The following is a 23,997-nucleotide window of genomic DNA, read 5'->3' as shown; positions in this document are numbered from 1 at the left end:
GTATAACGGGTATCTCTGTCGCGTATCCTCCCCCGCCGTGCCGCTAAACCTGTCATATCATCTCATAAGAGTATTTCAACCTGATTTGTCGTGATCTGTATACCTCAACAACAACCCCTTCAACACATTATGGGCCCCCGTCACAATCCCCCACTTCACGTCCTGCAGCACGTGAACCGCCATCGCAATGATCCCCACGGTCTGATTCTTCAACGCAACACTCGCCACCGCATCAGGATGTCTCACGGACATCGCATTCAAATACACCTCCATATCCCTTCTCGCAAGCGACGGTTCCACCCATCCTTCCTCTGAAGCGAACCTTCGAGGCTGCGGATCACGTCCCTCAAACGCAGCACCGAAGGCCCAGCAGGTGAGTGTGGCGAGGTAGAGACACCATGGTACATGGACTGCCTTGTTCCAGCTTTCGGAAGCGTAAATCTCTTTGAGGAGGAGTGTGGCGTGGTAAACCGCATTTCGGCCTTCAACCGCCGTTGCCCATTTTCTCATGAAAGCACGGGCCCTCTCCCTTTCTCCTCGCAAGACTGGACGCCCCAGAACACGCGGTGCACCTGCCCAAATCCGAACCAGTACGAGATCGACATTGAGGGCGATAAACGCCAAGTGGTAGATCGGGTAATGTGCCCACTCGTACAAATACTTCTGACGCGGCTTATTCGCCTTCGCAGTCTGATACAACGCATGAGAACCCTCCAAAGCCCGAATCAACCCTCGTTTCCAGTCAAACATCTTCACATCCGTCACGATCCCTACATCATAAAGCCCACGCCACATAATATCCCACGAGACATTCAAAAGTCCATGCAGCAACAACCAGTTCGTAAACGGGTTGTTGATGGGTAATGCCCCTTCCGGTGTAGGATCGGTAATCAATGACTTCAGCGTTGGCAGAAACGCTTTTGGTGGAGAAGCTTTGACGTACTGAACCCGCCATGCCTTCGCATTCGGCGCTCGCCAGATCGACTCATTACATGGTAGGTCCATCCGGAGCTCGAACGCCGACAAAGCCAGCGTATGCCGGAACATCGCCGCATGCTGACAATCGCTCAAGAACGCAAAATACGCTGCCCGTTTCTTTTCTTCGTACTCTACCCACCGGCGCCATGCGCGGTATTCCTCTTGCTCGTCGTCGCTGACTGTGGTGTTGGACCGCAGAGTGGCATACTCCTCACCTCTGAATAACCCCGCAAACCTCACGAAAGCAACCGTGCTCCCATGAAAAATCTGCCCCATGTCATGCTGTACAGAATCCCCCATCATCTTCTCATAATATGAAACCAACAGCATTGTCTGCAAAACCCACAACTCCAACGCTGGACTCTCCTCAGTCATCTCCCACAACCTCGTCCTCAGCTTCGTCACGATCCCCTTCATGATCTCCCATGCACCTCGATCACTCGAATGTGACGCTCCAATGGCAAGCATGATGATCAACAATGGCTCCGGTGTCGTGGGTGGGTAGAACGAGGGCCGGTGAATAATGGGTGATTGTTGGTAAAAGTGGAGCCAGAAGAGTTCCATGTAGGTTCGGAGAGCTGAGAAAGAGAGTTTTGGGGATTTCAAGAAGTCTGCCGGGATGAAGTTCAGGATGCGAGTGCGGCAGGTGGCGGTGAGGAAGCCGGCTTCGCACTCGATGAGTTCGGGGGAGGGGGAATGTAGGGGCGGATGGTCGAGCTGGAGGGGAGGCAGTGGTGTTTGCGAAGTTCTGGGCCGTGAAGAGGGCGTTTGCACTTGTGGAAGAGCAAATTGGGTTGTGGGCGTTGTTTGATTTTGCGCCGTACTTAGATCGACACTGGGATATGTGTAGGATGGTGGATCAGGGTTGGGAGGCGCCATCTGATCCAGATCGAAAAGCCAGGAATAATTATCCGCCGGCACGTCGTTGAAAAACGAGAAATCACCCGAGGCGAACAGCGACAACTCGTCTTGCGGAGACTGCTGCGAGAAGGTCTGCAAAGGTGATGAAGTGGCCTGAGCACCCGTAGGACTGGCGAATGTCAAAGGCGAGACGTGCGCAGGGGCTTGAGGAGACAAAAATTGATGCTGCGGTGTATCAAGTTCGGAGAATCGACGGCTGGGAAGAGGCTGTTCGGAAATCCCTGGAGCAGGGAGTGAATACGCTTGCTGGTCAATATTCCGATGGATAGGTTTCGCCGGAGGAGGGCCCGGTGCAGAGTGTCCTTGTTGCTGCCTTTCGCGATCGCGTTCGTGAATCTTCAGGTGCTTCTCCAGGACATCCAGACGGGCAAAGTCTCGACCACAGGCTCCACAGGCGAACGGCGCAATCGGTGCGTCTGATGTTACGTTAGCCAAGAACTTTCCGAGAATCAAGCAAGATTGCGTACGGTTTGCCTGGTGCCGCTCCAAATGATCCCTTCTCTGAAACGACTTGGTGCACCCCTCAAAATCGCAGGCCCACCTACGCTTCTCGGTCTGCCCAAAATCGCTGACACTACGCTGCCGCTTGCCAAGCGTTGCCTTCGTAGTTTGACCTCCGGTGTTTTCCATCGCGCAACAACAAAGAAGAGCGGATCGATCGTAGTGGACAACTGCTCTACCTCTGACGTGGTGGTGAACCTCCCATATAACTCAGTGGACGCCCTCCGGCTGGGTTAACCGAGGACTCTCGCAGCAGCCGAACCGCAATCACTCTAGAGCTGACCCTTGATCCGCGGAGCCCCAAAACGCCAATTCATCTCTCGCGTGCTCCACATTCGCGTTTTCATGTTGCCCACCGTCCACTTGACGAATAGCATGCAGGGATCGGATACGGGTCGGATACCCCATCGCCAATTGATCCAACTGCCATTTGCGGCCCAGGTTATGTCGATACCAGTTGCCGGGTTCGCGCGATTTCGACGTGGTGCCCCGCCTTGAGCTTGATTGGCGCTAGTCGTACAACGACATTCCATACGAACTCGACGGGAGAGAGTAGCGAATGCCAGACTCTGATGCTCGAGCTCCTCTACCGACTCGTTTGATCTTGTTATCTGATCTGGATGTGATCCCAGCGGAGGAGTTACCTGTCAAGGTGCGGGTATTGGGTTGGTGCGTCGTCGTCAGCGTTCTCCGGTCTCGCTTGCAGTGAGTCTAACGTGGTGCACAGTATCGCCGAGCTTCCATCACATTCCTACCCGTATGCGATCCTCTCCTACAAGTCCTTCGGACTATCTGTGGATAATTCCCTCTTAAACACTGCATACCGCGTCGGTGAATGGGTTTCTGTCATTGGTTACCTCGAGACGGAAGATTCGGCATTCGCGCCAAATGGGATAGTCTTACGAGCTTTGACTATGTTTCTTGCGCAACATGCATTGAGTGGTCCGTTGGATTTGGGTGCTTATGAGGATATGGTACGTGCGCGGCAGCAAGCTGGGTTCTGAGCGGGCGGGCCAGTACCGTAGATGATGCAATGCATTTGTATTCATGACAGTACATATTAAATATAACTCCTTCTCTGATGATCGTACAAACCTCTCAGCTTCCGTCTGTAATCGTACACTGTGTCGATACCACCAAGGTATCCCGCATCTTACTCCTCCTCATCATCATCCTCGTCGTCGTTATCAGCAACCTCGATTTTCCTCTGCCTGTCATCCTCTTCCCCCGGAACAGTCTGGTATCCTGCATCACCCTGTCAATATTCTGTACATCCGCCACCCATCTGAATACTCACCCTTTCCCCCTTTGCCTTCACGTCCACCATGAGACACACCAGCATTCTTCTTCTCAATCTCCGCAGGCAAAGAATGTCCAGTCCCACTAACAACCTCGCCCGTGGCTCCCGAGAGAGAAGCAGAGTCGGGACCAAGACCGACGTTGGGGTGGGTGTGTTGGGTCATGGGGTCGAAGTCGCCGACGGTGGTGCCGCTGACGGCGAATTGCTCGAGGTGGCCTCCGATGTTTGCGGACATGATGTTAGGTGTTGTAAATGTATACTTTTGTAGATGGGGGATTCGGAGGTTAAATAGTCGAAGCCGTGATGCTGTGAGAACCCTGGTGCTTGTCTTGTAATCGTGACGTCAAGAATCGTGAGAGCATGGAATTCCCACGGGGGCGGGGGGGGGGGGGGGGGGGGAGTGACAACAAGAACACGCTCACTTTCTCTTTTCCATGAATAACACTGCTAATATCGACCACCGTCCTTAACTGGAGTTGACCAAACTGCCGACAACACCCGCCATATGCCGCGCCCCGCCGGTGGAAGCAAGCATCCGGCAGACCCTGTCCCCGTATATAACCTCGGCCGCGGTAACACCGACAGCGAGAAGGAGCTGATCCCTACCTAACACTCCTACAATACCAACCAAGATGTCACTCACTCTCTTCTACAACCCCAACTCCCCCTACGTCCGCAAGGTCATCTGCCTCGCCCGCTCCCTCGGCCCCACCTTCTTCTCCCAGCTCAAGCTCATCAACGTCATGTCAATGCCCACCGCCTCTGATCCGCAACTCGCAAAGGCGAATCCATTGGCGAAGGTTCCGACGTTGGTGACGGAGGATGGAGAGGCAGTGTTTGATTCGAGGGTTATTGGTCAGTGGATGCTGGAGAAGGGGAAAGGTGTGAGACCTACGTATGTCTCGATTGAAAGCAGCTTCTGTTGAATGAGTATGACTAATCACGAGAAACAGAATTAGGGACTTGCAGCTTGAATCACTCGCGGACGGAATCCTCGACGCCGCACTTCTTGCCCGTTACGAGACCTTTCTCCGTCCGGAGCAGCTGAGATGGAATGAATGGTATGAAGGACAACTGGATAAAATCAGGCGTTCTCTTCAGGTGTTGAACGAGAAGGCAGCTGGGTTGAAGACTGGAAGCGATATCGGCTTGGGCGAGATTAGTATGGGAACTGCACTTTGGTATCTCGACAAACGTTGGGCTGATGTGATCAATTGGAGGGAGATTGCGCCGGGGTTGAAGGGATGGTACGAGGAGGTTGAGAAGGAGCAGATATTTGAAGACATGCCAGAGGCGTAGACACCGTATGTCCCCTAGAAACATGAAGAAGAGAATGCCATTCGCAGAGTCAGAAGAAATCATATTCGTCCAAATGGGAAGCGTATCATTCAATGGCGAAGTGGCCGAGCGGTCTAAGGCGCCGTGTTAAGGTTACCACAAGTAATCCCGCGGTCCGAAAGGGCGCGAGTTCGAATCTCGTCTTCGTCACCATATTTTTTGCGCTTCTACTTCCTTGTTTCGGGATCCATACCTTCCGCTCGCTTCACCTATGAGCTGTTCATGGTTCAAGAGCTTCATTTCCAACCCGAATTAAACGCATATTCGACGTCGCACGCAACAGTCCCAGTCTACTGTCGGTTTGTGCATGCCTGACGTACTTTGGAGTTGTACGTGCGAGCAAGCACTTCCCGAACGACATCGCAACTGAGAATGTCAGACGATGAATATAACTTTGGCGATTCAGCAGCAGAAGATGATGAAGATATCCTCGATCTAGGCAATGACTCGAGAGGAAAGAAGAGCGCCGCAGCCCCAGGCTACGCTTGGGAAGAACAGTACCAGCGGTCATGGGATGTCGTACAAGAAGACGCCGCGGGGAGTCTGGCAGGCGTCGTCGCAGGCATTATCGAAGCAGGGAAGCGGAAAAGGTTCGCAATACCACACCTGTGTCACTGTACAGAGATGCTGACAATTTACGAACAGACTTTTGAAAGACACAACCCCAATACAACGCGGTATCATCCGTCACCTAATCCTCGTCCTCGACTTCTCCTCCGCCATGGCCGAGAAAGACCTCCGCCCAAACCGGCAAGAACTAACAATAACCTACGCTTGCGACTTCATCACCGAATACTTCGAACAAAACCCTATCTCGCAGCTCGGTATCATCGGAATGCGGAATGGAGTTGCAGTGAGGATTAGTGAGGTTCATGGGAATCCGCAGGACCATATTGCTGCTTTGCAGGCGTTGAGGAAACAGGAGCCGAGTGGGGATCCGTCATTGCAGAATGCACTGGAGATGTGCAGGGCATCGCTGCAGCATGTCCCTACACACGGTACAAGGGAAGTGTTGATAGTGTTTGGAGCGCTCCTGTCATCAGACCCAGGAGATATCCACAAGACGATTCGGAATCTGGTACAGGATAAGATACGGGTACGAATAGTTGGACTCGCCGCACAAGTCGCCGTCTGCGCCGAACTCTGTCGAGCGACAAACGGAGGCAGCAACAGCGCTTACGGTGTGATCCTCAACGAACACCACTTCCGAGACCTCCTCTTTGAAGCAACCACCCCACCAACCCAAACAACCAAAAAAGCCGCCTCAACACTCATCACAATGGGCTTCCCCTCCCGAGCAATAGAGTCAGTGCCGTCGCTGTGCGCGTGTCACTCCATACCCCTACGAACAGGCTACTCCTGCCCCCGCTGCTCTTCAAAAGTCTGCTCTCTACCCATGGAGTGCCCAACTTGTGGCCTAACCCTTGTTCTCTCAACACATCTCGCACGATCCTACCACCACCTCTTTCCCCTACGGAATTGGGATGAGGTACCATGGGATAAAGCGTCGAAATCGACAAGTTGCTTCGCATGTCTTGCGCCGTTTCTGACAACTCCAATAACAAGTGGGAAGGAGAAGGGTCGGGGCTCGTCCGGGAGGTTTGCGTGTCCGCAGTGTGGGAACCATTTTTGTGTTGATTGTGATGTATTTGCTCATGAACATTTACATAATTGTCCGGGGTGTGAGAGTTCGAGTCCAGCGAGGAAGCAGAAGCTGCTGGCGGCAGAGCCCGAAAACGGCGCGACTACGAATGGAGATGCGATGCAGATTGATTAGACAATTCAGTCTGGAGGGTCCGATATTGATATAGAAGGTGGCCTGGGCATCGGAATGAACTTAGATATACGATTAAGGGGGTGTGCGTTCGTGAACGGTTCATCACGCTGAAGTGGAGAATGACATGTGTAAGAGCAATTATAGCAATGAATTCAATACGGAGGTTTCGACCATCAACGGGACTCGCCGTAGCTAAGATACAGCTGGATTGGTACCTCAAAACACCCAAAAACGCCATCCCAAAAATCCAAGGTTGAACTTATCAACAATCCCATGCGCCAATAACAGTACCAAAAAGCCCCAATATCCCCGCCTCCTAAAGTCTGGATTGTTGAAACCAGACTTCCCTCTCCCTTTTACTCTGTAATGCATAATTGTCACTTCGCTCTAATGCTTCGCGTAAACATACGATAGAGAAGCAAAATCAGTGGGCGCCATTGTCCCAAGATATGAGTGATCCTCGTACTCCTGCTGGAAGGACCTCACAGGCTCTTCAGACCCAGCGAGTCCCATCATACCGGTCCTCATAGAATCATCAAGCGATCCGTATAGATGCCCTGCCTGAGCAGCAGCCGTCGTCGGCGAAACAGGAGCAGTCGTAAACCCACCAGTTACGTCAAACGGCGTGGGCTGCTGATGCTGCATACCGAAGTTCACATCAGGCATTGGCGTCAGCGCAGGCTGATTACCCTGGAACTGCGGTACCTGTGGCGTCGTAGCGAAGGACGGTGCAAACTGGTTGTCACCATGGAACGACGCCTGCGGCTGTGCCGAGAAGTACGACGGATCCGCCGGTTGATGAGGGAAGGTACCAGACAGCGGACCCATACCAGTCGGTGACTGGAATCCCATCGGATCAAATTGCGGCGTAGCCATACCAGAGTGGTTGATCACCGATGGCGAGCGTCCCAGCTCCTCGAGCTCACGGTTAACGTGCATCATATCCTGAAGGTAAGGATTGAGCACATCGAACTCTGACCTCGAAGGAGGGAAGCTCGACATATGGGGAGGTAATGCCGAGATCGAAGGCCGAGCACTCGGGAAATTGTTCGAATCATGTCCATGAATCTGGATGTCATCATCCTCCCTCTCGTCATCAATAGACAACGGCGCATACATCGGCTCCTGCTTTCTGAAGTACCGCTCAAAGAACTTGTTCGGCTGAGCATTGGCACTAGCCGCGGCAGCTGCCTCCGCAGTAAGAGCATGACCAGTGACGGGACTGTCGGGATCATCCGACGAATGTTGCTCGTTCTCATCGATACTCTTCCTCTTCTGACCTACGTGATGCGATCCAAACATACTCGTCTGCACCTCATACATCCACGAAATCGAATCACAAAGGGACCCGACAGGCTTGAAGTAATCCTTCATAACAGTCATCACCCTCAAGTTCGTCTGGAAATTCGCCTTAGCAAGGTTTGCCGTCTCCTGAATGCTCGACGTAGCATTGTGAATCAAGATTGTCGAGGCGTTGAACATACTGTACCCAGCAAAAGAACTCAAAACAATAAGCCCCTTACGCTGCATAACAGAGTTCATAACACTCGACACAGCATTCGCATGCAACGTCGCCTTCTGCCTCGACGCCCTCAGGAACTGCTTCGGCACACCAGCCAACTTGACGGATGGACTAGCCGAAGGCATCATCGTACGGTGCAAATAGCAGATCGTCTGATGATACATGACATGCATGAGAACAAACAACCCCGCCTCACCAGTCCCGATATGCGCAGCAAGTGTATTCGGCGAAAATGCAAGATGCTCCGGCAAATTCGCGCTCCACGCCTGCAACTCCAAAGTAAGCGTCGTGAACGACGACCGAGGATGCCACATGGGCAAATGATCCGGCGAGTCAAGTTCAGGTGAACTCTCCCTCTCCCTCAAACCACGCCCCTGCTTCTGCACATACTTTACAGCTTTACCCCAAATCGTCGAGATCTTGACCAGATACGCAAATGCACCCATATTCGGCACAAGCGTCGCCTCCTCCCCAACAATCGCCGCACCACAGAGCGTCTCAGTCTCCTTCGGGCTTTCGCTCAACGCCAACTCAGATTTGACTGGTAACTGAATCGTCAAATCCTCGCCTGCAACACCCAAGACAGGCAGCAGACTAGGCGATCCAGTGATATGCAGCCTCTCCATGATGTAAAGCGTCCACAACGTCCTCCTCCTTACCTCTCTAAACGTAAAGCTCTTACTCGAGCCCGCGCCAGCAACAGGTTCATGTAACCTATCATACCCCAGAATCTGCGCAATTCGGATCGCATTGCCGATATCCATCCAAGCCTTCGCACCACGCGCATTGTCGTACTCATACACCGCCAAGATCGTCAGCGTCTGAACCGTACTCAAGCGCGGCTGCATCGCACCACCATCTACATGCTGTCTCAAAAACGTCCTCGCGAGCGTCGCGAAACGCTCACCAGCAATATAAAGCGGATCAGCCTTCAAACTTGGGTGACGAGAGTACTTGGCGGCGACGGCGCACATTGCATACAACAACCCAGCGGAAACGCGCTCCTTTCTCAGTTCCTCAAGGAACCACTCCTTGTGCAGAAGCTCGTACTGGTGATTGTTGACATGTGTGAAGAAGAGCCCGATCAAGTGCAACACTGCGGCCTTGGGAATATCCATGACCGGCAAGTTGACCTTCCCAGACACCTTCGGTTTCTGTGAGTTTGGCGTCTGCATAGGGGGAGGCGCTTGCTGCTGTGCCGATGCAGATATCGAATGCGAACGATTATGTCCACGCACAGGCGGAACTTCATGCGCATGCGCCAACGTGCTTTGCGCAGAGACCGGGCTAGTTTCTTGATCACTTGCACTCCTCATACTCGCACTATCACTCCTCGGAGCCGAAGTCGAGTTTCGATTTTGTTTGTGGTTCTGTCCAGTATCGCTTCCACTTCCAGGCACTGCTGTTGCTCCTGGACTGGTCTTGTCCTTATTGCGCACCCTCCCGACGAGACTTCCCTTCTTCGGACCTCTCTTGCCTCTCACCTTCTCATAAACACACTCAGTCCCGACCTTCAAGCAATGTCGACAAGGCTCGTCACCACTGCATTTGATTTTGCGGTCGCGACAGGTGTTGCAAGCTTGCGTCAGGCGGACACGGTTCACTCCAGGTTTTTCAGAGTTTCCGTGAGGTTTCGTCGGGACCTTTGTAGGAGATGTAGAATTCGGTGAGGTTCCTTCTGTAGGATGGGGCACGTCGGATCCAACAGGACTGGGCTCAGTGTTGCCCATGACTGTGTCTTGCTGCTGCTGTTGCGGCTGCTGTTGTTGTTGTTGTTGTTGTTGTTGCTCAGGTTGCGTCTGAGTCGACTGTACGGGGGATGATCGCTGCCCCATCGTAATCTGTTGTTCTTGTTGTGTTTCTTGTTGTTGTTGATCCATTTTCGTTGTCCGTTAAAGACCGTGAGTCGCAAAACTCGATTCGATCGATTCAAAATCTGCTCGCCGGTGAAGCAAATGAAGCAGGTTTATTCAGGTAAGAGAGAACGTCGCGTATGTTGAACGGTCGAAGTACTCAATCGATTACCCAAAAAATCCCGACTGGCGTCAAATGTGTGAATCTATAACACGAGCGGCGATCAGTAAGTCCACAAGAGCTAATCAGACCCACTCTGTTGATAATGGCAGAGTGGGCATGAGGGGGACAGCTCCCAGAGGATGATACAAGACACTTCCTTTTACGCATGTGCTAACATGATCAAGTTCAGGCGGTACGCATCTCTTTCTCGCGAAAGTGACGCGCCGAACGGTCTAGCATACATCCAGACCACTCGCTTCTCAGCACCGGACACATTCCTCGTCAACCGCCAAAGCAGAAGACAACGACAGACATGCCCGGGCGCCCGCAGTGTACAGAAGCCTCGCCTTCGATTAAGAAGGAAACGGAGGCGGTATCATTTCTGAGCAGTTATGTTCAGAGCACGTTACCTCTCAAATGAGCATTGCGATATTATGGCAGTGTAGCCTGCACCTCCCTTCCTTGTGAGGCCGTCGCGGTAGCGACTTACGCTTTGACGAGTAGACGGATGTGATCGGTCGTTGGAACTTGTTGATCAAGTTGTTGTGACGATCCTCGTGAGCGATAAGTCAAAAGCGCTGGGAGGACGGAGACGGCGACTATGCTGCTGGACGGTGAAGCGAAGAAGGCCGGGATGGAGCAGACGTAGGCTGGTGAATAGCGGAGCCTGTGGATTCAAGGTTGACGATGTTGTTTTCTGGATCGGAAGGATTTTCTCAGAGTCAGATCTTGGCTGAAGTGAGCAGCACGAGGTCCATTTTAGCGCGGCACCAGAATTTTGAGTTGGCGGAGAGCCCAGGGCCGCCTTCATGCGTACAAACGACGGGTATCGCGAGATCGACTGAAGGTGCCCTCGAGTGGAAAGTATACATCTGTTTGTGTATAAACTCTAAAAACCTACAGTAAATCATATGAACGCCAAGGCCCAAGAACCACGCTCTGAGAAACAATATCCCTAGCTATCCTCCATCCCACCTGCTTAGGACAAATCAAACCCAGCCCCACTCCTGATCGCATAAAGCATCTTCTCCTTCAAGACCTGCTTACTCCTATACCTCGGCAGCTTCAGCAAATTAACACACGTACTCGCCGTAGGCAACCGACTTTCATCCCCACCTGCATCCCTGATCCCGAACTTCGGGTTAAGCTCTTTGAATCCGAGCAACGGTGGCCTCGCAACAGACGTGACGAACTTGACCAACTCCCGACGATCACAGTCAGCGAACTCCTCCATGACTTCCCAGAAGTACTTGATCGTGTCATCCTTTTCGAGATATCCTCCATAATCCGTATTCCGCTTCAAATCCGCAACGTTGATCGGAACTGGCGCACCTCCAATCAACGTCTGAAGCTCAGCTTGATCAAACATCGCCAACCACTTCTTATCCACCATCTCACTCAACCCCCTCACGAACGCCCTGCTCTGATGCGCAAGCTGCGTATTGAGCCTGTAGTTCGACACCAGATAGATATACTGCAACCTATTCGCCCTCGTAACAGCAATATCGGCTCCTCCAGGTAACAGCTCAACCTGCTTCGCTGCTCCCATATCGTTATTCGTCACCGTGAAGTTGAGGGCCAAATCACTTTCCACATCACCCGTATACTGCTTCAAAAACACGAGTCCCTGATAAAGCTCCGGATCCAGCCCAGGCAAATCATCCAGATAACTCGACCGCCCAACCAACTTCAGCAAAAAGAAGGGCGCAAACGCAACATCGACTAAAATCCCTTCATAGAGACACTTCCCGATGATCTTCCCCAGGAACTCATAATACGCCAACTGCGTCTTCTCTCTCGAAAACGCATGCGGATTTGGGTATAAAAGGTTCTCCTTCGTCTCCTTGAAGAGCCCGTAGTTCGCGTCAAACGCCTGTCGACAAACAGCAGTCAAGAACTCCTTCGTCACACCACCCCCATCAATCCCAGCCTCGGCCATCCCATACGAATCGAAGAACGTGACACTCAACGGACCCTTCAACCGAGGCCCCATACTCCCGATCTGGTTAAAAGCGTCCTCGAATACTCGGTCACGACGGATATCGGCTCTCTGGCGATGCGGATGAAAGTAGTTATCGAGCAACCCGACCTTCTTCCGATCCAAGTACACAAACTCCCGAAAGATTTGCACTCTTACATCGAACGGAATGAAGAAAGGACAATGCCTCAGAATATTCAGACGTGGGGTCATGAACGTCTGCCGTGGCCTCGTCCTCTTCCTCTCACCCTCCTCATCATCCTCGTCATCTGAGTTTTCTTGCGACGAAGTCAACTCATCCTCCTCAACAACAGCCTTGATAAACCCTCCCATATCAACCCTCTCCGTCATCAACCACGCTCCATCCACCAAAAACCTTCTCCTCGCATCCCGTGCATGGAGCTGCTGCAACATCTTCGTCACCAATCCCCTGACCTCTTCCCACGTCCATCCGGCACTTCCGAGAATGGTGTCGGGCATCTCGTACCAATACATCGCGAACGCGATGTTTTTGAGGATTAGGACCATTTCTTTGATGAAGGCGAGGGAGATTGGGTTTCGTGTTGACAGGAATTCGTCGTCGACCATCGTCAACAAGACCCTCGAATACACCTCCAAGAACAATACGAGAACGTCCCACTCTCCATCATCCCCCGCAGCCATGATATCCCGTGCGCTACACTCACTCGTCGAACACGAGTAAATCCCACTCTTCCTCATGTTGTCTTCCCACAGCGTCCGCACCAAACTCGGACCCGTCTCGGACGTTGAGGCGATAGAGAGCTGCATCAATACCTCTTGCTCTTTACTCGGCCAGAACTTCATTAAGCTGATAAAGTATCCGGAAAGGTCAGCTGTAGTATCCGGTGAGACATGTGCGAGAAGTGCCTGGATGTGCTGTTTACTCGATAAATGCTCGATAGCGTCCGTGACGAAGGGTGGTGCGACATCCGTGTTCGCCGCCTTGAACACTGACGATGGAAGTCGTCGAAGGAGCACTGAGATGGCTTTAATATATTGCGCCATCGAGAAATCAGAAAACCTCTCCGAAGCTTTAGCGCTCCTCTCGATATCGATGAGATACGCCAAAACCCACTCCTCACCCGACGAGCCAACAAACCCTGCTACTGAAACAACCTGTGCACCGATGAGAAGTCCGACCAAAAACGGCGTGAGATTGGATATGAGCTGTGCGTATCCTTGTTCTCCCATATGCCGTTGCAGATGAGGAACTGAAAGGAACTGCCACACAAAACGACCCATCGTGTCAACGTCAGTAATCTGTAAGGGAGCCAAAATAGCCGTCAGTGCATCCACACTGTACTGAGGAGACGTAACGAAATAAGCTGCCAATTCACGGTAGTAACCCTTGGGTACGAGCTTCTCACAGGATGCCATTGAAAGACGTGACAAAAACCTCAGCAACTCAGGTTGCCGACCATCAAATGGCTGACGTAAGAACGATAACAGAATCTGTCCGAAAACAGCAAGAATGAGGCATGCTCGCGAAAGCCGCGGACCCGAACATGACTTTATGTCGAATTGTAGCAGGTTCTCTAGCAGCCAGAGGACCCGTGGAGCATCTTGCTTCACATCGTGGAAAAGGGACAAATCAGCCACGGCCTCCAACAACCTCCCCCAGTTCTCCTCAGATACCTTAACCATGCCCTGCCCATGAGCCCACTCCTCTATTCTCCGATCCCACTCCCTTCTCTCCTCCTCCTTCATCTTCAGCACCTCCCTCCGCCGCCTCAGGAATCCCTGAATCTTACTAGCGGCCGCATTACGTCTCCTTTCCTCTTCTCGTAGCCGACGCTCTTCCTGAGCTTTCTTGAGTAGTGCTTCCCGGTTAACTTCCTTCTTCTTGCCACCGAGGTTCACGTTGCGTGGACGACGGGCGTCGCCGGAGAAGTTGGCGAACATTTCTCTATTAATCTCCTTCACAAATGGTTATCGTCTTGATTGTATGCTGAATGGTCAAGGTATGGTTGACTTCTGCCCGTCCCAGCTGCTCAGGCGTTGTGCTTCGTACGCTGGGGTACCGGTATACGAGAATACGTCAGCCGCATGAACGCGCATCGCCCGCATTCACGGAGAACACCGCAAGAAGTACAACGGAGGTGATTAGGAGGAGCATACACTCCCGATGGCGACGGTCACAGTACCAGCCAAGCTCAAGAAGAAAGATGGTTTGTCGAATGAGCGTATGCTGCTTCATCATCCGTCTGACACATCTAGCAAACAGGCACACTCGTCCTTACAGACCGGCTGGTATGGACACCAATTGGCTTACCAAAGCCGGAATGTGACTTTCCGCTTACAGCAGTTACAAGTATGTTCTTTGAGACCTTGATCAATTCTGTCATCGATGCTAACGAGGATGTACAGATCTCCAACGACATCCCGCGAAACCTCAGCTGAAGATTCATACGACTGAACCTTTTCTGTTTGCATTTAATTCGGTCGCGGATCGGGATGTGATTCAAGAAGCTGTCACTGAACGGAAACAACAAACCCCCACCCCTGCCGCTGCCGCTGCTTCGGCTTCCACAACATCCTCTTCCTCGACCTCATTTACCCGTCTCGCTCCCGATGATAAAGAACTGCTCCTCGATGGGGCACTACAGCAGAATTTGCTGGACAAGAGTCCAGCTTTGAAACAGACCTTCATGGAAGTCGTCATAAAGACAATGGGCACCGCCTCCCAAATCACAACCGAAGCCTTCTGGTCAACTCGCCTCTCCCTCCTCCGCACCGCCGCCCTCGAGTCTCGCCAACACCGAGGCGGGTACAATGTTCTCTCCACCATCAAGCCTGTCATGGTAAATCAGGAGTTGAAAGTCAGTTTACCACACGAGAAGATCGCGGATATCTTTGAGCAACATCCCGTCGTGAGGAGAGTTTGGAGCGGATGTGTGCCCCCGATGAGCGAAGATGCTTTCTGGAGTCGATTCGTGCAGAGTCGGTTATGTAAGAAGTTGAGGGGACAGCGTATCACTCAAACCGATCCCACAGACGACGTACTCGACAAATACCTCCGCCTCGAGGAAGACCCCGATGAGCGGAGTGCAAAACGACAAAAGACAGGTAATGCATCAAACACAAGCGACGCCCCCTCCGTCCCAAAATTCGTCGATTTAGGGGGCAACGAAGCAAACCTAACCGTCTCCCGCGGAAATGCACCCGACATCACGATGCGCCCCGACCGCATGGCAGCCGACGCCGTCGGCGGTATTCGATCCCTGAATCGTATTTCTATGCGCATTTTGGAGGGGATGGAACCCGTTGATCGAAGAACGGGGGCGGATAAGGATGAGTTGTATCGGGAGCAGATCGTGTTGGGGGACTTGAGGGGGGAGAAGAAGGAGGAGAGAGTTTTGTTGAATGTTACGGAGGATGAGGCGAGGGGGCGGAAGGATAACGACACCGCGACTGTCGAACTACGGGATTCACAACCTGCCACGACACAGCTGGTTCATGGGCTGGAAGGGGAGATGTCACTAGCGGATGCCGTCCCCGACCCGGAATCCCTAACCCAAACCTTCACCTCCATCAACACGCTCATCACCTCCCAACCTCCACCCACCTCCACCCACCTCGCCCCCACGCTCCCCTTACCACCCCACCTTCTCTCGACACTAACAATGTCCCACGCCGCGACCACCGAATTCCTCAAACATTTCTGGCTGGCTTTCCTCAGGAAAGATTACAAGACCGCTGGAGCGATGTTGGAGGGGTTGAGGAGGACGGGAGACAGAGTTGATAAGCTTGTGGAGGCGGTTGGTAGGGAGGGTGTGAGTGGAGGAGAGGGTGTTGTTAGGGGGGCTATGGAGGGGGTTGAAAGGGCGGTGGGACGGGCGGTGGAGGAGTATGAGAGGGTCGTGGGTGCGAAATCATAGATAAATGAGCATTGGGGGTTGCGAATTAAAGTATATTATGAGAGGTATCAAGAACTATCGTACACGTGTATTGTCTATGTGGTTGAAATTAAATTGCCCGATGCTGGCCCTGTCCGGCGATCCCCGTCGTGGTGTGTTCGACAGGCTCATTCAATGTATCCGCAATGCCCGCCCCGGTCGTGGACTCAGTCAACCTAACGTCCTTCTGCACAGCTACGGGCTCAACAACCGTTCCTTCCACGACCTCAGTCCTCTCCACAGCTGCCGGTACAATCGGCTCAGGTTGCGGTACTGGGATCACTTTGTGCTCGACCTCGGTGATGGTGGAGGGGAGGGCTTCGAAGCCTCTTGTCTTGGCGTCGGCGGCAGCTTTGTCTTCCGCAGTCTTCGCAAACAACTAAGCATTCGCTCACCGTTAGCATCACGTTCCGCTCCTAAATCTCGGATAGTATACGGGTAGGCACGCACTTTCTTGTCAAACGTTCCCGAAATCTTATCCCCCAAACTAGGTTTCCCCTCCGTCTGCCTCAGATACTGATGTTGCTCATGCGCGTTCTTCATGTGCAACGGGTGTTCGAGGGCAGTTGCGATGTCGGAGATTGTGGTGCCGATGGCGGAGGTGAGGGAGAAGTTTTCGCCGGGACCGTGGGTTCCGGTGCTGGGGGCGGTTGCTTGGGCGTAGGAGTGGGCTTTGTCGGTTGACATTGGTGGTATGGTAGTGGCGGTAGTGTTTGTCTGATTGAGTATTGATTAAGTCAATTGTGACTAATTGACACGGTCAAGCTTAAGAACAATGAAACCTGGAGATGAATGAGCGGGGCTGACCCCTGCCATTCCCAAACGAAGCTAGGGAGCAAACAGGATTCGCACGGTCGCAGTCAAGGAAACCACCTAGGCCTCAGTTACTTTGCGTAAAAGGAACAAATTGGGGAACAAGAAAGAACTCATCAATTACGGTACATCCAAGAAAACCACACAAACGAAAGAGCTCACAAACCGAAATGTCAACAAAATAGAAACAAAGAAAGAAACGCAACGCAACGTGCACGGCTAGAAGTAACACAAAACTCCTTTCCTCCAGTAACGCATAGGCCGTAGGTGAGAAAAATAACGCCCCTATAAATTGCAATCGCGAAAGGAGGTGGACGGCATACCGTATGAAACCAACTTAAGCCGCATAAACAGAGTGGAAGCCACGGGAGTCAGCTTCCAGCCTCTCGAGTCGGCCATCGCGTGCTGCAAGATATTGTTCATTCAGCTTCGTCACGGGAACGGGAACCATAGGATCCACCGCACCTCCAGGAGCTTGGCCATTCATCGGCGGAATCTGCCCGGGTTGTCCAACAGGCGGAGCACCAGCCCCAGGAGCCTGAGCAGACGGCGGCGGATGCATATGTGCCGCAACAGCATTAATCGGAGCAAATGGACTAAAGTGATGCTGAGGCGGCATACCCATAGACGGATACACAGGCGGAGGAGGAGCAGGCCTACATGAAACAAACGAGCGGTTAGCCCTTGTTGCTTGACTAATATTTTTTGCTTGTTTTTTTTTTCTATATACAAAATCTGCAAGAACTAGATTGGGAGTTTTGTATGTTCCTTACCTGTACGGAGTACCGGCAGGACCAGAGTTGTTCTGGCTGCGTCCCCAGGAAAGACGGACGCGGGAGTTACCGATCGGGTAACCCTGCATCTGGTTGATGGCCATCTCGGCCGCGTGCCTCTGAACGAACTGAACGAAACCACAGCCCTTGCCAGGAGGAATCTTGACGTAGGTAATCTCACCGAAGCCCTGGAAGAAGGAACGGAGCTCGTCCTCGGTAACGTAGCCAGAAAGACCACCAACGAAGACAGTAGTGTTGTTGGGGTCGGTGAACTGGTTCATGGGCTGAGGAGCACCGTAGTATCCCATAGGGGGCATTCCCATCATGGGCATACCCATGTGTCCCTGAGCATGCTGACCCATCTGTCCAGGCTTGTTCTTGGGGGTAGCGGTGGAGATACGCATGGGGCGGTTACCGCAGTAAACACCCTGCATCTCATTCAACGCACGCTGCTGGTCCATCTCGTCGGAGAAGCGAACGAAACCGTAACCGCGGGAAAGACCGGATATGGGGTCAGTCATGATCTTGGCAGACTTGCAAGAAGCGTAACGAGACTGGAAGAGAGAGACGAGAACATACTCGTTAACCTCGGGTCCGAGGTCACCGACGAAGATGGAGAACTCGGGACCACGCTCATCGCGGCGGTCAGAGAGGCCACCACCGGAAGCCCAGTTGAGCTTGAAGGGACGGTTGGTGTTGGGAATGAGGGTACCGTTCAAGGTGAGGGCCTTAGCCGCGGCAGCGGGGTTGGAGAACTCGACGAAACAGTATCCAGCGTTGGGCCTGCCCTGAGCGGCATCGGGTCTGCTGCGAAAAGAGGAGTTAGTATACAGTGATCCTCGTCGCGACTTATCGGATAAATTACGCACCCAGCAAACTTGTCGCGGATCATCTTGACATTGACCTGCTCGCCAAGGTTGAACCAAACTTGACGGATAAAGTTCTCATCGATCCAGGGCTCGAGCTCTCCCATCCTGAGAAAAAGACGCGTTAGTCATGAGTCATGATACGGGACGCGACGATAGCGACGCGAATTGGAGACGGAGAACATACCAGAGAGTAGTCTTCTCGGCCGTAGAAGGAGAACCAGGCGCCGCACCAGCAGCGCTAGGGAAAGGAGCGGGACTGCTCGAAGTCTGAGGAGCGGGCGCGCCAGCAGCCGGAGCCGGAGCACCGGGCGTAGCACCAGCCGGAGCAGCCTGCTGCGGGTTGTACTGATCATAAGCCTGGAAAGACATCGTAGTTGTCGTAGTGTTCTTGTTGTTTGATTGTTCTTCTTCGTTTAAGCGATAGTCAAAATCCAAAAACACGCCGTGTTTAACAAATAGAGTTTAAGGGTCGAGGTGGGGTACTGTCGAAAGAGAAGCAAACGCCGGCGCCGTTAAACCGTGAGGAATGGAGATAGAGACGAGAAATGCGACTTAAAACGACAAACGCGAAACCGAAGACGACGAGAGGTAAATCGACAACGGCGAACAATTGAGGGTTGGGTTGTAATCCGAGGGGGGGTTGTTCGGGGTGAGGTTGACGCGATGCCAGGCGGCCGATGCGCTGCGATTGGTAGGTAGCGTGTCCTGGGTAAGGGGAGGTCGCCGAGCTGAAGACGGTACCGCGGGGTGTGTTCGAGTTGCGCATATCTTTTATTGGCTATAAAGAGGGTATCAATCCACCCTCCATGTATATTGTGCGACGAGGGGTGGGGTGATGTCGCCCGGTACACGGCGGTATCGATAGGCATCGCCTTTGGATCCCATTGCCCATCGTCAACCATCAATCATGTCAGAAGAGAACATCGCATCAGCTGGAGGCTTCGTCCGAGAAGATCAACAGACATCTCTCCCTTCGCCACGCAGAACAGCATCACCACCACATACCGGCGCAGGCGGCCCACGGTTATACAAGTTGAGCCATGCGCAGGAGAGCCGGTTGATAGGGTATTTGGATGAACATCTACTTCAGATATCTCAGAAGTTTCTTAAAAAGTAAGCACTTCCACAGAAAACTCCCCTTAGATTTCTGACACCAATCCTGCAGGTTCCATGAAGGCGGATACCAATCACTGCCGCCTCTCCTCGAAGACCTGAAGCCTTTACTACACCTTCTCGAGCAGACACCGACAATCAACATCATTACTCAATATCTCCTACAAATAACTGACGCGCTCACGGATTGGATTCACGCTTTCCCGCCAAGCCCAGAAGATATGTTCAAGATGTTGGAGACGGTGGATGATATGTGCGTCAGACTCGTGAAGGGTGAAATGGGCGTCGGAGGACGAAAGATGGGAACTACAGAAAGGTTCGTGTGGTTTGTTTGAGGAAGATTTGTCTGCTAACGATCCTTGGCGATCAGGGTACGACTGAAGAGCATCGTTGAAAGAGGGCGGACGGCGGTGATCTTGAAGATGGATCCGGTCGACGGATGGGAGGTCGAGACATCGAGAACATACGAAGGTGTACTGGAGGAACTCGGATGAATCGGTAATCAAAATAAATTCAGAGCCGGCATTTGACCGATGGCCAAGCTTTTCCCGCGCATCCTCGGCTACGCGCCCCACACGGCCGCAGCATCTGGTGCGCATTGACCTCATCGATTTTCGCCACAATCTGAGCCACCTTTGCGGATCATTGAAATAGACCCCGTCGCCTCCGATCACTTGGAACGGCAATTCAATTCAGATCAAGTCAATCATGAAGTTCTTACAAACGTTTATCACAATCAACGCACTGCTGTTTGCAGCGGTGGAGGCGAGTCCTGTTGTCGAGTTCAGTGCGCAGGGTGAGGTTGCTGTTGCCGAGGCGAACAAGGCATTTGAGGAGGTATGTTGGCGTTCGTCCTTTTTGGCTTGCGTTGCTAATTATTTTCATAGCCATCATTCCAGTGGGCTGATATTCCTCGGTTGTACAAGCGTGCTCGAGTTGGTGGTAGTCGCGTTGGCTCCTCCGGTTCGCGCTCTGGCTCTACCTCCTCTGGCTCGTCCTCTTCCGGTTCAACAACCGGTTCGTCAGGATCTACTGGTTCCTCTTCTGGCTCGACTACGGGCAACAGAGGTAATCCACCGCCCTACACCGCCGGCGCTTCCCCACCACCATACTCCTCCATCTCCAATGCCGGTGGACGAACAATCCGAGGCTCGGGTACACCTAAGGCCTCAGGTGGCTACTACTCCGGCGGTTCCGCAGTCCCCTACCGTGCTGGTGCCCGCAGCCCCATTGGCATCTACCCCTTCTTCCTCCCTCCCTTCTTCCTCTTTGGCGCCTACGGAGCCTACTCCTACGGCTACTACGGCTATCGCCTCAACCGCACCGAAACTTACCACAACGAAACCACAAACGCAAATCAGACCTTGCCAGTCGTCTGTGTCTGTCAGGAATACGAGACATGTGGCTGTGACGCGAACGATGCGGGGAATTTTACGTTGCCGGCGGGAGTGTCCAGTGCGGTTATTAACGGGACGGAGTATGCCATTGTGAACGGGAGTTTGGCGAATGGAACTACCAGTGATGGAGGAACGGACGCGAGTAGCGACAGTGAGAGTACCTCCAGTTCTTCGAGTTCGAGTGAGGCGAGTGCGGCTATGCCGGTGAGGGCGGAGACGTTGGGGTGGGCTGTTGTTGGAGCCACGTTGATGGGGTTGGCGAGTCAGGTGATGTAAGATAATCTATTATGATCTGTGAGACAGGCTATAGACGGATCAGGGAGTGTCGGAAGGGATAGAGCGTGGTCATCTTATGGTCTTCCACATCATCGACCTTTACCTTGAGTTACAAGGACGGGCAGTCAGCATGACCTTTTTGCTTAGTTACCTCCATATATATTCTTAAAACAAAACCTTCATCTGCACATTTTGTTCATCTTCAAGTTTACCAGCTGCAGCGCCGAGTCAACCCCTCCATAAAACTCCCACGGTAATGACACCGCATTTATCCCTGAACCAGAACAACAACACCAACCACCACCAACCAGCGACAACTTTTTGGCCATCGAGCAAGCCAATCAACGACAATTAACAACAACTTGCTCATCTCTCGCTACCTACAGTTCTCTTCTTTTCTGCTCTCTTCTCCTCTCTCTTTTCTGTCACACAGCATTCACCACGGCGTGCTTCAAGATGTCAAGTTTATACCGGTTCGAGAAGCCCAACGACTTAGTTGAAGGTGTCATGCATGCCCTGTATACACGTGATCTTGCACATACTGATCTGGACGCATCATACAGTCTTCGAGGATCCGGATATTGAGGATATCGAGTATATCGAGAAGTTGCATGCAGCCGTGCCGCAGTTGGCGAATGATTATCGTGTGTTGCGGTTGGTTGGGACAGGTAGGGGTGGCAAAATGAAACCAGCAGAGAATACTGATGCATGTTGCTCTTCACCTACAGGAACGTTCAGCTCCGTCTTTCAAGCCGTTGACATCAATCATGCATTCTATGAAGGTACTGCATTCAAGCCCCATGATCCTTAGGGGATGTATGCTGATTTCGTCCAGATTTCATGCCTCTCCAAGAATCTACAAACAGACGTCGTTACTCGACTCGTCGTGCGGCGAAGGACCCGAAGTATGTTGCCATTAAGCAGTTGTATGTCAACGCATCGTGTGATAGGATCATCAAGGAGTTGGATATCCTGAACATGTTAAGGTAGCGGGAGGGTCCATAAGCACTTGACGTGATCTTAATCCCGGTGTACAGAGGTTTACCTGCCGTTGCGAGTTTGGTCACTGCGTTTCGGTGTGAGGATCAGATCGTAGTGGTGTTGCCATTTGTAAAGCATTCGGATTTCAGAGAGTTCTACATTGGGTGTGTGTTGAATACTCTGCGAGCTGTCTGAGTTGCTGATATATCCTTACATATGCAGCTGTCCTCTCCAAGACATGTCCTCCTACACTCGTCAACTCTGCATCGGCATTCAGTCGTGTCATTCGCAGGGTATCATTCACCGTGACGTCAAGCCGGGGAACTTTTGTTGGAATCCGGAGACGAAGACCGGGGTGTTGGTTGATTTTGGTTTGGCGCAGGTAAGTCAGAGTTCAGCCGAGACCTTAAAGAGAAGCGGTTAAGTGGCGAAACAGTGGTACGAAGAAGACACGAATTGCCCGTGTTCCGGTGTGAGCGAGGTGCTTGATGCACATGGCGTGCGAGGTGATGATGTTGAGGATGGACACACACCAACTCCATATGATGATCGGTACCGAGATGTCTGTAGTTAGGCGTTCGTTCAGTGACATCTAACGGTACTGTTACAGTCACTCCAAGCGTGCGGAACGAGCTGGTACCCGCGGTTTCAAAGCCCCCGAAGTCCTCTTCAAGTGTCCGAACCAGGGGCTAGGCTTGGATATCTGGAGTGTGGGGATCACGATGCTTTGCTTTCTGACGCAGAGGTATCCGCTCTTCAGTGCTAAGGATGACATGTGAGTTTCGTGCTGATGCTGTTCACCGCGGTTACTGATGAAACCAAACTTGCGCAGTGACTCGATCATGGAACTTGCTTGGATTTTTGGGAGGACACAGATGGCTGAATGTGCACGACTGCATGGTAGTGACAGTAGTCGACGTACTGCTCAATCACAGTTGACATGCGTGTCTTACAGATTGCTCGTTTGAAGTTAATGTTCCCACCATTCGCGATGAACGCGTGCCTTGGGGAGAGCTGGTGAGGTCTCTCACCGACCAGGACCCGGACCACTACAAGTACAAGTGCCAAGAGCCTGAGATGAGGCTTGCTTTGGATTTTCTTGATAGGTGCTGTGATTTGAATCCGAAGACGTAAGTGGATGAGGGATGACGAAGGGAAATTCATGCTGACTTTCAATTTTGGGACCTACAGGAGGATCACTGCGGATGAGTGTTTGAAGCATCCGTTTTTGCTGCTTAGTGTGGGTAAGAGTTCATGATGTGAACATGGGTATGTGATAAGGGACGCTTACTACTGAAGTAATTGCGAGGTGTTGCCGATGGATGGAGTCGACAGAGCTTGTATCTCTATTCCTGTGATATCGATTATAACTTATGGACATCATTGAGTGCACATGAATTTCAAGGTTTTCAATTCCTGATTTGTCAGCATACGACCTATCATACACAAAAAGACCAAAATATTCCAACGCCCTAACTTTTCCTAATTACCCAAATGTCCCAAAAGTGTGTCACGTCCTTCAGCGTA

The 23,997-nt window shown here is 52.3% G+C and overlaps 13 protein-coding genes and 1 non-coding gene across 14 annotated transcripts; 8 read left to right on the top strand and 6 right to left on the bottom strand.

Annotated features, from left to right (window-relative positions):
• Positions 1–24: 24 nt before the first annotated feature.
• On the bottom strand, positions 25–3,005 carry SAICODRAFT_114298 (uncharacterized protein). Its single transcript, XM_019165332.1, has 2 exons — positions 2,367–3,005; positions 25–2,315 (listed from the first exon to the last, which is right to left on the bottom strand). The coding sequence occupies exons 1-2, from the start codon at positions 2,527–2,529 to the stop codon at positions 76–78; spliced, it is 2,403 nt and encodes an 800-aa protein (XP_019024530.1). The 5' UTR covers positions 2,530–3,005; the 3' UTR covers positions 25–75.
• Positions 2,960–3,404, top strand: SAICODRAFT_7133 (uncharacterized protein; the record flags this gene model as incomplete). The annotated part of the gene is made up of 2 exons (XM_019170672.1): positions 2,960–3,069; positions 3,128–3,404. The coding sequence occupies 2 exons, from the start codon at positions 2,960–2,962 to the stop codon at positions 3,402–3,404; spliced, it is 387 nt and encodes a 128-aa protein (XP_019024529.1).
• A 149-nt stretch (positions 3,405–3,553) lies between these two features.
• On the bottom strand, positions 3,554–3,935 carry SAICODRAFT_18905 (uncharacterized protein; the record flags this gene model as incomplete). Its single annotated transcript, XM_019166029.1, has 2 exons — positions 3,554–3,645; positions 3,698–3,935. The coding sequence occupies 2 exons, from the start codon at positions 3,933–3,935 to the stop codon at positions 3,554–3,556; spliced, it is 330 nt and encodes a 109-aa protein (XP_019024528.1).
• A 272-nt stretch (positions 3,936–4,207) lies between these two features.
• SAICODRAFT_18904 (glutathione S-transferase) lies at positions 4,208–4,999 on the top strand (the record flags this gene model as incomplete). Its single annotated transcript, XM_019166028.1, has 2 exons — positions 4,208–4,595; positions 4,654–4,999. The coding sequence occupies exons 1-2, from the start codon at positions 4,333–4,335 to the stop codon at positions 4,997–4,999; spliced, it is 609 nt and encodes a 202-aa protein (XP_019024527.1). The 5' UTR covers positions 4,208–4,332.
• A 94-nt stretch (positions 5,000–5,093) lies between these two features.
• Positions 5,094–5,188, top strand: SAICODRAFT_t63. The gene has a single exon. It is a non-coding gene; the product is annotated as a tRNA-Leu (tRNA).
• Positions 5,189–5,410: 222 nt separating this feature from the next.
• Positions 5,411–7,047, top strand: SAICODRAFT_91904 (TFIIH basal transcription factor complex, subunit SSL1; the record flags this gene model as incomplete). The annotated part of the gene is made up of 2 exons (XM_019171776.1): positions 5,411–5,628; positions 5,684–7,047. The coding sequence occupies 2 exons, from the start codon at positions 5,411–5,413 to the stop codon at positions 6,813–6,815; spliced, it is 1,350 nt and encodes a 449-aa protein (XP_019024526.1). The 3' UTR covers positions 6,816–7,047.
• Positions 7,048–7,055: 8 nt separating this feature from the next.
• SAICODRAFT_18902 (uncharacterized protein) lies at positions 7,056–10,217 on the bottom strand (the record flags this gene model as incomplete). Its single annotated transcript, XM_019166027.1, has 1 exon — positions 7,056–10,217. One exon carries the CDS (start codon positions 10,215–10,217, stop codon positions 7,203–7,205), a length of 3,015 nt encoding a protein of 1,004 aa, XP_019024525.1. The 3' UTR covers positions 7,056–7,202.
• Positions 10,218–11,249: 1,032 nt separating this feature from the next.
• Positions 11,250–12,662, bottom strand: SAICODRAFT_65451 (HECT-domain-containing protein). Its single transcript, XM_019170150.1, has one exon. It carries the CDS (start codon positions 12,542–12,544, stop codon positions 11,333–11,335), a length of 1,212 nt encoding a protein of 403 aa, XP_019024524.1. The 5' UTR covers positions 12,545–12,662; the 3' UTR covers positions 11,250–11,332.
• Positions 12,663–14,591: 1,929 nt separating this feature from the next.
• Positions 14,592–16,232, top strand: SAICODRAFT_65450 (uncharacterized protein; the record flags this gene model as incomplete). The annotated part of the gene is made up of 2 exons (XM_019170149.1): positions 14,592–14,663; positions 14,720–16,232. Exon 2 carries the CDS (start codon positions 15,001–15,003, stop codon positions 16,228–16,230), a length of 1,230 nt encoding a protein of 409 aa, XP_019024523.1. The 5' UTR covers positions 14,592–14,663; positions 14,720–15,000.
• Positions 16,233–16,318: 86 nt separating this feature from the next.
• Positions 16,319–16,935, bottom strand: SAICODRAFT_25076 (uncharacterized protein; the record flags this gene model as incomplete). The annotated part of the gene is made up of 2 exons (XM_019166825.1): positions 16,319–16,605; positions 16,644–16,935. The coding sequence occupies 2 exons, from the start codon at positions 16,933–16,935 to the stop codon at positions 16,319–16,321; spliced, it is 579 nt and encodes a 192-aa protein (XP_019024522.1).
• Positions 16,936–17,398: 463 nt separating this feature from the next.
• On the bottom strand, positions 17,399–19,072 carry SAICODRAFT_7125 (RNA-binding domain-containing protein; the record flags this gene model as incomplete). Its single annotated transcript, XM_019170666.1, has 4 exons — positions 17,399–17,717; positions 17,835–18,641; positions 18,704–18,808; positions 18,888–19,072. 4 exons carry the CDS (start codon positions 19,070–19,072, stop codon positions 17,399–17,401), a joined length of 1,416 nt encoding a protein of 471 aa, XP_019024521.1.
• Positions 19,073–19,610: 538 nt separating this feature from the next.
• Positions 19,611–20,618, top strand: SAICODRAFT_65448 (uncharacterized protein; the record flags this gene model as incomplete). The annotated part of the gene is made up of 4 exons (XM_019170147.1): positions 19,611–19,646; positions 19,737–19,816; positions 19,869–20,132; positions 20,187–20,618. 4 exons carry the CDS (start codon positions 19,611–19,613, stop codon positions 20,308–20,310), a joined length of 504 nt encoding a protein of 167 aa, XP_019024520.1. The 3' UTR covers positions 20,311–20,618.
• Positions 20,525–21,489, top strand: SAICODRAFT_7123 (uncharacterized protein; the record flags this gene model as incomplete). Its single annotated transcript, XM_019170664.1, has 2 exons — positions 20,525–20,653; positions 20,704–21,489. 2 exons carry the CDS (start codon positions 20,525–20,527, stop codon positions 21,487–21,489), a joined length of 915 nt encoding a protein of 304 aa, XP_019024519.1.
• Positions 21,490–21,800: 311 nt separating this feature from the next.
• On the top strand, positions 21,801–23,863 carry SAICODRAFT_18896 (kinase-like protein). The gene is made up of 11 exons (XM_019166026.1): positions 21,801–21,991; positions 22,053–22,157; positions 22,218–22,271; positions 22,325–22,475; positions 22,527–22,634; positions 22,693–22,852; positions 22,907–23,022; positions 23,081–23,245; positions 23,303–23,370; positions 23,426–23,600; positions 23,662–23,863. The coding sequence occupies exons 1-11, from the start codon at positions 21,946–21,948 to the stop codon at positions 23,726–23,728; spliced, it is 1,215 nt and encodes a 404-aa protein (XP_019024518.1). The 5' UTR covers positions 21,801–21,945; the 3' UTR covers positions 23,729–23,863.
• The last annotated feature ends 134 nt before the right edge of the window (positions 23,864–23,997 follow it).

The sequence above is a fragment of the Saitoella complicata genome (assembly GCF_001661265.1).
Source record: "Saitoella complicata NRRL Y-17804 unplaced genomic scaffold SAICOscaffold_10, whole genome shotgun sequence".
Taxonomy (NCBI): Eukaryota; Fungi; Ascomycota; class Saitoellomycetes; order Saitoellales; family Saitoellaceae; genus Saitoella; species Saitoella complicata.
The sequence above is the reverse complement of the archived record's forward strand: the minus strand, read 5'-3'. Positions and strand labels throughout refer to the sequence as shown.

Excerpts from the sequence above, each read along its gene's own strand:
- SAICODRAFT_18896 (XM_019166026.1), top strand. The coding sequence starts at position 21,946 with ATGTCAAGTTTATACCGGTTCGAGAAGCCCAACGACTTAGTTGAAG. Across the intron at positions 22,158-22,217 it reads GTTGCGGTTGGTTGGGACAG|GAACGTTCAGCTCCGTCTTT; the intron begins GTAGGGGTGGCA and ends CTTCACCTACAG. Across the intron at positions 23,246-23,302 it reads TTCAGTGCTAAGGATGACAT|TGACTCGATCATGGAACTTG; the intron begins GTGAGTTTCGTG and ends AAACTTGCGCAG.
- SAICODRAFT_114298 (XM_019165332.1), bottom strand. The coding sequence starts at position 2,529 with ATGGAAAACACCGGAGGTCAAACTACGAAGGCAACGCTTGGCAAGCGG. Across the intron at positions 2,316-2,366 it reads GGAGCGGCACCAGGCAAACC|ACGCACCGATTGCGCCGTTC; the intron begins GTACGCAATCTT and ends ACGTAACATCAG.
- SAICODRAFT_65451 (XM_019170150.1), bottom strand. The coding sequence starts at position 12,544 with ATGACCCCACGTCTGAATATTCTGAGGCATTGTCCTTTCTTCATTCCG.